Genomic DNA, 12,713 nt, shown 5'->3' on the forward strand with positions numbered 1-12,713 from the left:
TGACGGGTCACTCACCCTACCGAAGCGGTCATTCCTGAAAAGCGCTTTGCAAGGTGGAGCTGACCCTGTGTGAACTCTCCCGGTCCCGGTGGGTCCCGATGCCCAGGCCGCGCTGCCGGCGGGCTCCTGTCCTCACGCGGGCTACTTGCATGTGGCGTGTGTTCCTCGAAGCCCCGGAGACCGCGGTGGAGCCCCGGGAAGCTGTGCAGCTCACAGGGTGGGACACGAGTTTCCCCAAATCCCCGTTTTCCACAATTTCTGCTGAAATATTGGAAAACCACCTGCCAACACCATGGCCGGCACCCCTAAACACTTCAGTATCCACGCTTTAAAGCATAGCCCTTTCCTTCCAACGCTATTGTGCTATATGAATGAGTGGCTGCAGCGTCTCCTATAATAAAGGGTCCACGTGGGAGCGTGCAGGCCCAGGCGGGGCACCGTGGGCAGGGGGACCCCACAGCTGCTGGGCGCCCAGGTCCTGCTGCCCAGGAGGGAGAGGCTGAGGGATGGGGACCAGGATGGCGAGGCCGGGACGGGGACGTGGACGCCGATTCCGTCTCAGAAGGCGGTGTCCGGAGGAATTAGGAACCCAGGGCGGCAGCTCTCCCTGAGGCGCCTGCGCCCCCACAGCTGCCACCTCTCAGCTCCGCGGACCCCCGTGGGGAGGGCGGCCCTGCACACAGGTTTCAGGGAAAGAGGGGGTGGCCCTGCGGACAAGGGGAAAGTTTGGGTCTCGGGAGTCTCTTCAGTTTAACGGACTATGGGGACCCAGCGTGCGGAGCAGATTAAAGCATTGGCTCTAGCCCTGGGCGGTGTGGCTCAATGGATAGAGCATGGGCCTGAGGACTGAAGGGTCCCGGTTCCATACCTGATCAAGGGCACAGGCCCGGGTTGTAGGCTCATCCCCAGTGGGGGATGGGCAGGGGGCAGCTGATCCATGATTCACTCTCATCATTGATGTTTCTTTCTCTCTCCCACTCCCTGCCTCCAGAAATCAATAGAAATATATTAAAAATGTTAAAAAAAAAAGAGGGTTGGCTGGAAGCGGCTGTGGGAAGGAGGGGGAGGAGAGGGGGAGACGCGGGACCAGCTGTGAAGGCCCCCCCAGGCCCCCCGAGGTCCTGGCCGCCTGCGCGGTCTCTGTGCCCGGGCCCCGCGGCCCCAGCGCTGACCTGATGGGAACACGCGGGGCCCACGGGCGTGTCCGTGTGAAGAGGCCGCGTGGGCAGCCCTGCGCGGGGCGCGGTGGGTGGGCTCCCCTGGGGGCTCCTCCGCACGTGGCTTATAGGACATGGCCCCCCTGACTCTGACGGGGGTCCCCCATAAAAGCAGGCTCCCGTCCATGCGGGGCCTTCCCTTGCGCTCAGGAGTTTACAGGACGTGACGGGGCCTCCATCCCAGGACTCAGCGCCAGGTCCCCCCAGGCCTGACCCCCCTCCAGGCGCTGGACCCGGGGGACCCCGGAAAGAGCGGCTTCCCAGGGAGAGGCCGCGCCTCCCAGCGCTTCCCTCCCTCCTGGGAGCGGGGCTCCCCGCAGCCGCACCCACAGCCTCAGGGACACCCAGTCTCTGCTGCCCGCAGCAGGGGGGGTGGGGGGGCGGGCTGCTGGGGACCCCAGGCCAGGCCCGGGACACGGTGCAGCCTAGGGGCTGCCCCCCACCCAGACTCACTCTGGCTGCTCCGCGGGAGGGCCCTCAGCCCAGGCGCCCCGAGATGAGGGCAGCCCCCTCCTGGCCCCCCGCCCGCAGGAGGGGAGGCCACGCGCAGCGCCAGGACAGGACACGGTCCTCCAGGCGGGAGCGGCCCCTCCTCCGGCTCAGACCCGGGGCGCAGGGCCGCGCTCAGCCCCTGGGCTGCCGCCTGTCCCAGGCCATTGGGAAAGTGCGTCCCCGCTGGACGGAGCCCCGCCTGACCCCGCCCCGCCCCTCGGACCCTCAGGAATGGAAACACACCCAGTGGTTGCCTCCTCCACGCGCCCTGGCCAGGGCCTGGACTGGGGAGGAGCCTGCAACCGTGGTCCGTGCCTGTGGCCGGAATTGAACCCAGGACCCTTTGGTCAGCAGGCCGAAGCTCTATCTACTGAACCCACCTGGCCAGGGCCCGAGGCCCCCCTTTTAGACAAGCCCCCGGGGAGGCTGTACAGCGGGCGGCCTCTGGTCCTGGCTCTCGCTCCCCAATGTGTGACCTGGAGACTAGCAGCACCAGCACCAGCTGGGTCACTAACGCCGCAGCCCCTGCTTCTCAGCACCATGGCCAGGCAACCCTGCGCACAGGCTCAGACTGGCTGGTCTCCGCCCAGAACCGGCCTGGGCGCTGGGTGGGGGCTGAGGAGACATCCTCCTTCCGGTCCCTCCAGCAGCCCCTGCTCCCTGGGCCCCGGCCAAGCTCCAGGCTGTGACTGTCCTGTCTGCCCCCTCCCACCTCTTCCTCCAGCCTGACCTTCCCCCTAAAGGTCCCCACACTCAGCGTCCAGCGCCCCGACACCCCCTTCACTTCCCTCCAGGGGGAGGCCTGGCAGGCCCACCGCTCCCCACAGGCCCTGCCCGCCCCTCCCCCCCTGCTGACCACAAGCCCCACCTTCTACTGGCATGGCACGGCTTTGGGGTATCCTCCTCCACTCCTGCTCCCACCCCAGACTTACTGGGAAATGCTGTGACTCCATCTTTAACATGGACTCAGTGTCCAACCACTTCCCTCTGTCCCCACCCCTCACATCCCAGCCAAACCAGTCTCTCCCTGGGACACGGGGAGGTGTGGGCTCCCTTCCCTGCAGCCCCACTGTCCTTCCTCAGGACCCTGCTCTCCCCACAACAGCCAGTCAGACCCTTTATTTTTAAAATATATTGTTATTGATTTCAGAGAGAGGATGGGAGAGGGATAGATAGAAACATCAATGATGAGAGAGAATCATTGATCCGCTGCCTCCTGCTGGCCCCACACTGGGGATCAAGCCCGCAACCCAGGCATGTGCTCTGACTGGGAATCAACTCAACTACAAAGGTCAACACTCAACCACGGAGCCCCTGGCCCAGCCAGACTGATCTTTTTAAAAGAACGGACCACCCACATGGGTCTGTGCTCAGAACTCTCAGTCACACTCCCCCTCGTGTCCAGCCCTCCCTGAGGGCCACGGAGCTGATCCTCCCCCTGCGCTCTGCTCTGGCCTCACTGGCCTCCGGCTGCTCCCACCACAGACCGATCCCTGCCCAGTGCGTCTGCTGAGGCTTCCCGCCTGGAGGGAACTTGTCCCGACTCACTCCTGGATACACGCTCAGCACCTCCTCATCTCTCCTCAGTCCCCTTCCCAGCCCCCCACTGTGGCTCAGCAGATGAGCATCAACTTATAAACTAGGAGGTCATGGTTCCATTCCTGATCAGGGCACATGCCCAGGGTTCAGCTCAATCCCCATGGGGTCGGGTTGGGGGAGTGTGGGAAGCATCCAACCAATGATTCTCTCTCTCCATTGATGCTCCTCTCTCCCTCTCCCTCCATCTCTGAAATCAATTAAAATATTTTGTAAGAAGTCCCTTCCCAATGAGACCCCTGCTGACCCCCCACATGACAATACCCTCCTCTCCCAGCCACTTTGCTCAGTGGGAGAGTGCGGCCCTGGTACTGAAGGTCACAGGTTGTATTCCGGTCAAGGGCATGGACCTCGGTGCAGGCTCCATGGGATCCCCGTGCTGGAGGCGACAAATAGATGCGTCTCTTACATGGATGTGTCTCTCCCTCTGTCTCTCCCCTCCCCCTCCTCTCTCCTTAAAAGCCAATGGAACAATATCCTCCGGTGAGGACAACAAACAAACAAACAAAGCCCTCTTCCCTCCCCCTCACCCCACAGGGGACCCCTCTCCTCCGCACCCCCCACCGTCCAGCACAGACCCTCCTGGCTCTGGGGAAGAGGCAGCCGGTCTCTGTGCCATAGAACCTGCTCTGTGAGGCCGCAGGGGGCCTGCGCTCAGCGCCCTGAGGGGGAGCCGCCCCACTCCCTGGGCCTCACAGACCTTGTGGGGTCAATGGACGGTGAGACCTTCCACCGGCAAGTGGGTGTGACACGGGTGACCCTGAGCATTTCCACGTGAAGCCCACGGTAATGAAGGGGACACAGTGCTGTTCAGACGTGAAGCTGTTGGACACAGGAGAGGACGGCACAGCGTCAGCACAGCGTTCATGTTCAGAAGAAACCACAGCACCGGAGCCCGGTGTATGTCGCTGTCAGAATCACTGTGGGGTCAGGGCCGGCCTGAGGTCCCTCCAAGGTCCGTGTGCGTCCAGAGGGAACAGCAGCTGTCACACGGTCACCAAGTCCTGGCTGAGGGGTCACCGTCACAGAACCCGCCCCTGTTCCAGACACAGTGACCTCATGGCTGTGGCCCCGGCACAGCTGTCCTGGGGCGGCTGCGGCTCAGGGTGCCTCCCGGGGCCCTCACTGCACCTGCCGTCCACAGCGCTGCGCCCCTAAACCTCCAGCAGCCTCTCCCCCCATCCGGGTCCCACTGGGCTCAGCACTGGAGGGAAGGACGGGAGAGAGGGCGGCGGGCAGAGCACAGTCCCAGCAGGAACTGACCTCAGAGGAGGAATCCCGCTCCTGCTAAATCCTCGGGGAGCTCAGGGAGAGACGGGACAACAGCCAGGCCCAGAAGGAGGCAAGAGCAGGAGGAGCCTGAACACCCACCTCCAATGAGGGCTCCTGTGTGCAGGGACCCTGGGCCTGTGGCACAGTGACAGGCAACCTGCTCCTGTAGCTGTCAGACGGGGACGCCAGAGAATGAGACCAGAACTCACACCCAAGAACAGGAACAGGCATCACACCCACCAGAGCAAAGAAACACCAAACACCCAGGAGGGGAGGGCGGAGGGCGGCCCAGGCCTGAGCCCAGGCTGACCTGCCCCAGGAAGGCTCGCTGTCCAGGGTCCTGGAGAGGCGCTGCATTAGGACACGGGACAAGGCCTGGGGGATGGGAGTCCCTGTGACCACAGGTCCTGGAGGGACAGGGTTCCCCTAATGGACAGGTCAGAGGAGCAGAGAGGTGACCCGGCCCAGGAGTGACCACGTCAAAGCCCACGATGCACTGAGCACTGACCAGGCACAGGCCCCGGCCACGCTCCGTCCTCACAGCCCCTCCCATCCCGCCTGCGACAGGCTCAGAATAGCAAACACAGGGACCTGGGAAGTTCTTGGTGCTTCAATTTATTGCCCCTCAGAATTTAGGATCTTCCCCTTTAATTAACCCCAAAGCCTTCTTGACAAGAAATGAAAAAACAGAGTCACATCCAGATTCTCATTTCAATAGGGGAGCAGGAAGTTGCAGCTCAGAGCACCTGGGAGGAAAGGCAGGGATGGGGAGGGGAGGGCCCAGCCGCCTCTGCTGACAGGAAAGTGTGGGGAGCAGGGCGGGGCCGCCCCCATCAGAGGTTCCTGAGTCAGGAAGTGGGAGTGTGGACACACCTTCCATCACTCAGTCCCCACAGGGCAGCTCCTCACGCTGTGGAGGACAATCATCATGAGCAGATCCAGGGCAGTGGCTGGAACTGGTGACATTCTCAAACCCACTTCATGCTCACATTGTCCCACAGACTCCCCCCCACCCAGGCCTCCCTCTGCCCACCCCTCCCCACGGCAGGTCTCACCTTTAGAGAGAGAGACACATCAGAGCCCTGGGTGCTCTCACTGCCTGGGGGGGGCACACCAGGATGGGGTCAGAGCCCAGGGCAGGAGACTAAGGAGGAACTATGGGGAGGGAGGGGTCCCCCATGGCTCCTGTCTGCACTGTCACAGGGACTCAGGGGTCACCCCTCCATACTCACTGGCAGCCTGAGCGTAGCTCCCTCCTTCTCCACCTGCGGGAAGAAAACATCCCGTGAGACCAGGGAGGAGGCAGGGCCAGGAGGTCCTAAAGGAAGCCCTAGTCCTGGGCCCAGAGAAGGTTCCAGAACCCTGTGTACAGACCCAGGGCAGGACCAGGAAACCTGAGGGAAGTGCACGTGTGGGGACGGGACCCACCGCCCTCCTGGAGGTCTGTGCTCAGCAGGGACCTGCCCTCTGACCTGGGGCTGCTGGGAACGGGGTCCCACCACCAGCATCATCAGGTGGTAAGTGGGTCCCTCATTTCCCACGGGCCTCACTAAAGAGTAAGTGTGAGCACAGAGGTGGTCACCCTACCAATGGTTTTTCCATCTAGGGTGCGGGTAACTTCCCACATATAAGCCGGAGCTTGGTGGGGGTTTTCAGTTGCTTGGGTATTCCCTGCACAGGTAAGGAGGCATAAAAGAAGGGCACTTATGTGGGATCCCGCGGTAGTCTGACCTTGAGGGGGTTCTCGGTGCGCCTTGCTGTCCATCTCTCAGCAGTCTCATCAGCTTTCTTGACCTGAGTCCGAGGGATCCAACGCTTCTTTCCCCCAACCTTAACGGCAGTTGGGGTGCTCAGGATGGCCTGGAATGGCCCTTCCCACCGTGGCTCAAGAGTACCTGGGTCGTGCCTCTGCACCCAGACTAGGTCGCTAGGCACGCACACAGGTGGGCTGTCCGGGTCCGGTGCGTGGGCTTCCTGGTGTGCTGCCCTGATGATCTGCTTGCAGCCGCTGTGCTGCTCTGGAGCGCCTGAAAAGGCCTGAGGAGATTTCTATTAGATAGCACAGCTAGTTCTTCCTCCCTTAGCCGCGGGAGGAGAGGTGGCGGACGGCCAGACATGATTTCAAAAGGAGTCAGCCCTTTTACATATGGGATGCAGCGAGCCCTGAGTAGGGCAAAGGGGAGGAGACTTACCCAGTTTTCGCCAGTCTCTAATTTTAGTTTAGTTAGGGTGTTCTTAAGTGTCCCATTCATTCTCTCTACCTGCCCAGAACTCTGAGGTCTATAAACACAATGCAGTTTCCATGTGACCTTACGGGCCTTAACTAAAGACTGGGTTACCTTAGCGATGAACGCTGGGCCATTGTTGGACCCCATGAATAAAGGCAGGCCAAACCGGGGGAGAATTTCAGAGAGGAGTTTCTTTACTACTACCTGTGCTGTTTCCGCCCTGGTCGGGTATGCCTCCGGCCACCGGAGAAAGTGCCCACAAATACAGGAGATATCGGTATCCTCCCAATCCACTGGGCAATTCAGTAAAGTCGACTTCCCAGTGTTCACCAGGACTTGAACCTCGAAACCGGGTTCCTGGCGGGGCGGTTATCGGAGGTCCTGGACTCACTTGTGCACAGATCTGGCATCTCCTGGCTATATCCCGGGCCATGTTATGCAACCCAGGGATATAGTGTTCTCTTCCTAAAAGCTCAGCTAACTTAGTTCCTCCTAGATGTGTGCTCCTGTGTGTTTGGGAGGCGATGGTCCGTCCAAGGGCTTCTGGGACTAATGGTCTCCCATCTGGTAACTGTAGCCACCCGTTGGTAGTTTCCTTCGCCGGTAAGCTCCTGGCTGTATCCTCTTCCTTGGGGGTGTACCTGGGGTTGGGCTCCAGATTCTGAGTGGGTATGGCTGCAGCACTTCTATGGCCCTACTGTTCTTTTTGCAGTCTCTTTAGCCATTTTGTCAGCAAATTGGTTGCCCTTTGTCACAGGGGAGTTGTCCTTTTGATGCCCTTTGCAGCGGATGCCTGCAACTTCTTTAGGGCCCCAAATGGCTGAAAGAAGGTTTAGTATCTCTGGAGCATTTTTAATATCCTCCCTCCCCCCTCCGACGTAAGGAGGCCCCTCTCCTGATATAAGGCTCCATGTATATGCACTGTGGCAAAGGCATATCTACTGTCCATGTAGATATTGATTCTTTTGTCCTTTCCCACCATAAGGCCTGGGTGAGGGCTGTGAGTTCTGCCTTCTGTGCTGAAGTCCCATGTCCTAGGGATTGTGCCCATATGACTCTTTCTTGTGCAACTACAGCTGCCCCGGCATACCTGACTCCGTCCTCCACAAAGCTGCTCCCGCCGGTGACCAGGGTCTCCTCAGGGTTGGAGATGGGCTGGTCTGTTAGGTCGGCCTTCAAGGAGGTTAGGGTAGTCAGGGTCTCTTCACAGTCGTGGAGGGGAGTTTCAGCTCCCTCATCGGGGAGGAGAGTGGCGGGGTTTAGGGCTGTCGTCTTCAAGAAGCTTACCCTCGGGGGGTCTAGCAGGAGCACCTGGTACTGGGTAATACGAGCATTTGACAACCAGCGCTCAGGTGGGCTGTGCAGTAGGGTTTCTACTGCGTGGGGCGCAACCACGTGTAAGTCTTGGCCAAAAGCCAGTTTAGAGGCTTCCTTAACCAGTACGGCCGTGGCTGCTATAGCCTTCAGACAGCCCGGCCATCCTGTGGCCACTGGGTCCAACCCCTTAGACAAGTAGGCAACTGGCCTCTTCCCGGGCCCCAGAGTTTTGTTAGTGCCCCTTTGGCAGCCCCCTGAGATTCTGCCACATAAAGCTGGAAGGATTTGGTGAGGCCAGGCAGTGCCAGAGCTGGAGCACTCGCGAGGGCCTGCTTTAACTTTTGGAACGCCTTTTCCTCTACGTCCGTCCAGGAGAGGCTTGGGTTCTTAACCCCTGTAGCTGAATATAGGGGCTTGGCCATTTCAGCAAAACCCAGGATCCAAAGTCTGCAGTACCCTACGGCTCCCAGGAATTCCCGTACCTGCTGCTTCATCTTTGGGGTGAGTATTGAGAGGATGGCCTGAACTCTACTATTTGAGAGGGTCCAACATTCTTCGATGTTATATCCTAGGTACGTTACCTTGGTTGAGCAGAGCTGGGCCTTCTTGGCCAATACATGGTACCCAAGTTGACCCAGCGTCACCAGCAGGTCCCGGGTTGCCTGTTGACATTTCTCCCGGTCCCCAGTAGCAAATAGGAGGTCATTGACATACTGGAGTAGGGTGACGCCCGGGTGACTATGACGGTACTCCTTTAAGTCCTGGTTCAGAGCCTCATCAAACAAGGTAGGGGAGTTCTTGAATCCCTGGGGAAGCCTTGTCCAGGTTAACTGTCCTGACTCCCCCTCTTCTGGATCTGTCCATTCAAAAGCAAAGATTGGCTGGCTCTGCATCGCCAATGGGAGGCAGAAAAAGGCATCCTTTAAGTCTAAGGCCGTATAATATCGGTGCTCAGGCCGGAGCAGGCTCAGGAGGGTGTACGGGTTGGGCACCGTTGGGTGGATAGTCTCCATTGTTTTATTGACTTCTCGTAAGTCTTGGACTGGCCTAAAGTCCTCTGTCCCAGGCTTCTGGACAGGGGGTAAAGGGGTGTTCCATGTAGACTAGCAGGGAATCAGGATCCCGGCCTCCCTTAATCTTAGGATGTGCTTTGCTATCCCTATTTCCGCCTTCTGGCTCATAGGGCACTGCCGCACCCTAACTGGGGTGGCTGTACTGGTTAGTTGGATCACTATAGGGGGTCTGTGAGCTGCCAATCCGGGCGCGTTTCCTTCCGCCCAGACCCCCGGTATTTCCTCTCGGAGCCTCCCAAGGTAAGGATCCTACGGAGGGGGCTCCGAAGGTCCTTCATGCAGCCTGTATCCCTCCTCTAGGGGACAAGTGAGGAGGAGGATAGTATTTTCCTGGTTTGCGGGTCCCCGAAGAAGCACCTGAGGCTCCCCTCCTTCAAAGGAAATTGTGGCCTGGAGTTTGCTGAGCAGATCCCTCCCTAGGAGGGGATAGGGACGTTCAGGCATAACGAGGAAGGAATGGGTAACAGTCTTTTTCCCGAGGTTAGCAATCCGGGCTTGTGTCCAGGGGTAAGACTTTACTCATCCTGTGGCCCCCTGAATGGGAGTTCTGTCATTAGAAACTGGCCTGGCCAGGTGTTGCAGTACAGAGAAGGTGGCTCCAGTGTCTATTAGAAAATCTACTGGCTTGCCCCCCACATTTAGCGTTACCCGGGGCTCCTGGGGGACCACAGCGCCCTGACGCCTTCAGTTTACTTCTTCCACTAACACCGGGGCTGCCTCATTCCCTGGCCGCTCAGGACACTCCTGTTTCCAGTGCCCTTCTTTCTTACAGTAGGAACACTGGTTTCTCCCAGCCGGGTCTTTTGGTTCTATCCTCTCTTCTCCCATTCCTTTCTTCCCGTCCCTCTTTGCTGTCCCTTCACTTCATTCATGGCTAGAAGGACCTTTGCCATTCTGGTGTTTAGGTTAGCAGTCTGATCTCGGTTGTTAAAAAACTTCTGGGCAACCTCGACCAGTTCTGAAGGTGACTTCCCCTCAAAGCCTTCTAACTTCTATAATTTTTTTCTAATATCTGGGGCCGACTGGGACACAAACGCTACATTGATAGCCCGCCGATTCTCTGGGGCATCAGGGTCTATTGGGGTGTACACCCGATATGCCTCACAGAGCTTCTCGAGGAAGGCGGTGGGGCTCTCATTTGGTCCCTGGACTGTTTCTGTTACCTTGGAAAGGTTGGTGGCCATCCTAGCTGCCACTGCAGGTCCAGGTGGCTCTTATTTCCAGATTGTGAATTTTGGAGGAGACACTTCGCTTCCCTGGAACCCGGGACAGAGACTGGAGTGCCCTCACATGGGGCATCCACCGGCAATGTGGCCGGAGTGTATCTCGCTGGGACCTCCAAATGCTGTGGGGCGACCCACAAGAGATGACCACCAGAGACAGAGATCAAAATGTATGAGCCTTTATGAAACTGGCCAGTGACTGCAGGTGCAGCACTTCACCATGGTAAAGGCCGAACTGCAGTCACTGGCCAGTTTGTTAAAGGCTCATAAATTTTGACCTCTGTCTCTGGTGGTCGTCTCTTGTGGGTCACCCCACAACAGTAGATGATGGCACAGTGTAAGCATGGCGTTCATGTACAGAAGAAACCACAGCACCGGAGCCTGGTGTATGTCGGTGTCAGAATCACTGTGGGGTCAGGACCAGCCTGAGGTCCCTCCAAGGTCCGTGTGCTCCAGAGGGAACAGCAGCTGTCACACGGTCACCAAGTCCTGGCTGAGGGGTCACCGTCACAGACCCCGTCCCTGTTCCAGACTCAGTGACCTCATGGCTGTGGCCCCAGCACAGCTGTCCTGGGGCGGCTGCGGCTCAGGGTGCCTCCCGGAGCCCTCACTGCACCTGCACGTCCACAGCGCTGCGCCCCCAAACCTCCAGCAGCCTCTCCCCCGACATCCGGGTCCCACTGGGGTCAGCACTGGAGGGAAGGACGGGAGAGAGGGCGGCGGGCAGAGCACAGTCCCAGCAGGAACTGACCTCAGGGGGGGGATCCGCTCCTGCTAAATCCTCGGAGATCTCAGGGAGAGACGGAAGAACAGCCAGGCCCAGAGGAGGCAAGAGCAGGAGGAGCCTGAACACCCACCTCCAATGAGGGCTCCTGTGTGCAGGGACCCTGGGCCTGTGGGACAGTGACAGGCAACATGCCTCCTGTGGCTGTCAGACGGGGACGCCCAGAGAATGAGACCGGAACTCACACCCAAGAACAGGAACAGGCATCACACCCACCAGAGCAAAGAAACACCAAACACCCAGGAGGGGAGGGCGGGGGGCGGGGCCCAGGCTGACCTGCCCCAGGAAGCTCGGTGTCCAGGGTCCTGGAGAGGCGCTGCATTAGGACCCAGGACAAGGCCTGGGGGATGGGAGTCCCTGTGACCACAGGTCCTGGTGGGACAGGGTTCCCCTGAAGGACAGGTCAGAGGAGCAGAGAGGTGACCTGAAGAAGGAGTGACCATGTCAAAGCCCACGATGCACTGAGCACTGACCAGGCACAGGCCCCAACCATGCTCTGTCCTCACAGCCCCTCCTGTCCCGCCTGCGACAGGCTCAGAATAGCAAACAGAAGGGACCTGGAAAGTTCTTGGAGCTTCAATTTATTTCCGCTCAGAATTTAGGAGCTTCCCTCCCCTCCGTCCAAGCAGACTTGGCAAGAAATGAACAAACAGTCACAGTCAAGTATCTCATTTCAATGTGGAGCAGGAAGTTGCAGCTCAGAGTACCTGGCAGTAAGGAGAGTGACAGGGAGGGCCCAGCCCGCCTCTGCAGACAGGAAAGTGTGGAGAGCAGGGAGGGGCCAGCCCCCCATCAGAGGTTCCTAAGTCAGGAAGTGGGAGCGTGGACACACCTTCCATCACTCAGTCCCCACAGGGCAGCTCCTCACGCTGTGGAGGACAATCATCATGAGCAGATCCAGGGCAGTGGCTGGAACTGGTGACATCCTCAAACCCACTCCATGCTCACAGTGTCCCACAGACTCCCCACCACCCAGGCCTCCCTCTGCCCACCCCTCCCCACGGCAGGTCTCACCTTTAACAGCCGAGAGAGACACATCAGAGCCCTGGGCGCTGTCACTGCCTGGGGGGGGACACACCAGGACGGGGTCAGAGCCCAGGGCAGGAGACTAAGGAGGAACTATGGGGGGGGTCCCCCATGACTCTGGTCTGCACTGTCCCAGGGTCTCAGGGGTCACCCCTCCATACTCACTGGCAGCCTGAGCGTAGCTCCCTCCTTTTCCACCTGCGGGAAGAAAACATCCCGTGAGAGACCAGGGAGGAGGCAGGGCCAGGAGGTCCTAAGGGAAGCCCTAGTCCTGGGCCCAGAGAAGTTTCCAGAACCCTGTGTACAGACCCAGGGCAGGACCAGGAAACCTGAGGGAAGTGCACGTGTGGGGACTGGACCCACCGCCCTCCTGGAGGTCTGTGCTCAGCAGGGACCTGCCCTCTGACCTGGGGCTGCTGGGAAAAGGGTCCCCACCAATAGCATCATCAGGGGATAAGTGGGTCCCTCATTTCCCACAGGCCTCA

General features: G+C 59.4%; 1 protein-coding gene across 18 annotated transcripts in view; it reads right to left on the bottom strand.

Annotated features, from left to right (window-relative positions):
• Positions 1 to 4,939: 4,939 nt before the first annotated feature.
• LOC307116212 (saoe class I histocompatibility antigen, A alpha chain-like) overlaps positions 4,940 to 12,713 on the bottom strand; it is a 59,437-nt gene continuing 51,663 nt past the window's right edge. The window contains exons 8-14 of one of the 18 annotated variants that reach the window (XR_013815180.1): positions 12,394 to 12,426; positions 12,217 to 12,264; positions 11,910 to 12,071; positions 11,170 to 11,626; positions 6,309 to 6,614; positions 5,810 to 5,842; positions 4,940 to 5,487 (exon numbers count right to left, since the gene is read on the bottom strand). Coding sequence is in view for 4 of the 18 variants with exons in the window: in XM_079799931.1 (XP_079656057.1) it covers positions 5,483 to 5,487; positions 12,217 to 12,264; positions 12,394 to 12,426 (86 nt within the window). In the remaining 14 variants the exon portion in view is untranslated. The other 17 variants (XR_013815182.1, XR_013815183.1, XR_013815184.1 and 14 more) reach the window with 17 other exon arrangements.

The sequence above is a fragment of the Cnephaeus nilssonii genome (assembly GCF_951640355.1).
Source record: "Cnephaeus nilssonii genome assembly, chromosome: 20".
Classification (NCBI taxonomy): domain Eukaryota; kingdom Metazoa; phylum Chordata; class Mammalia; order Chiroptera; family Vespertilionidae; genus Cnephaeus; species Cnephaeus nilssonii.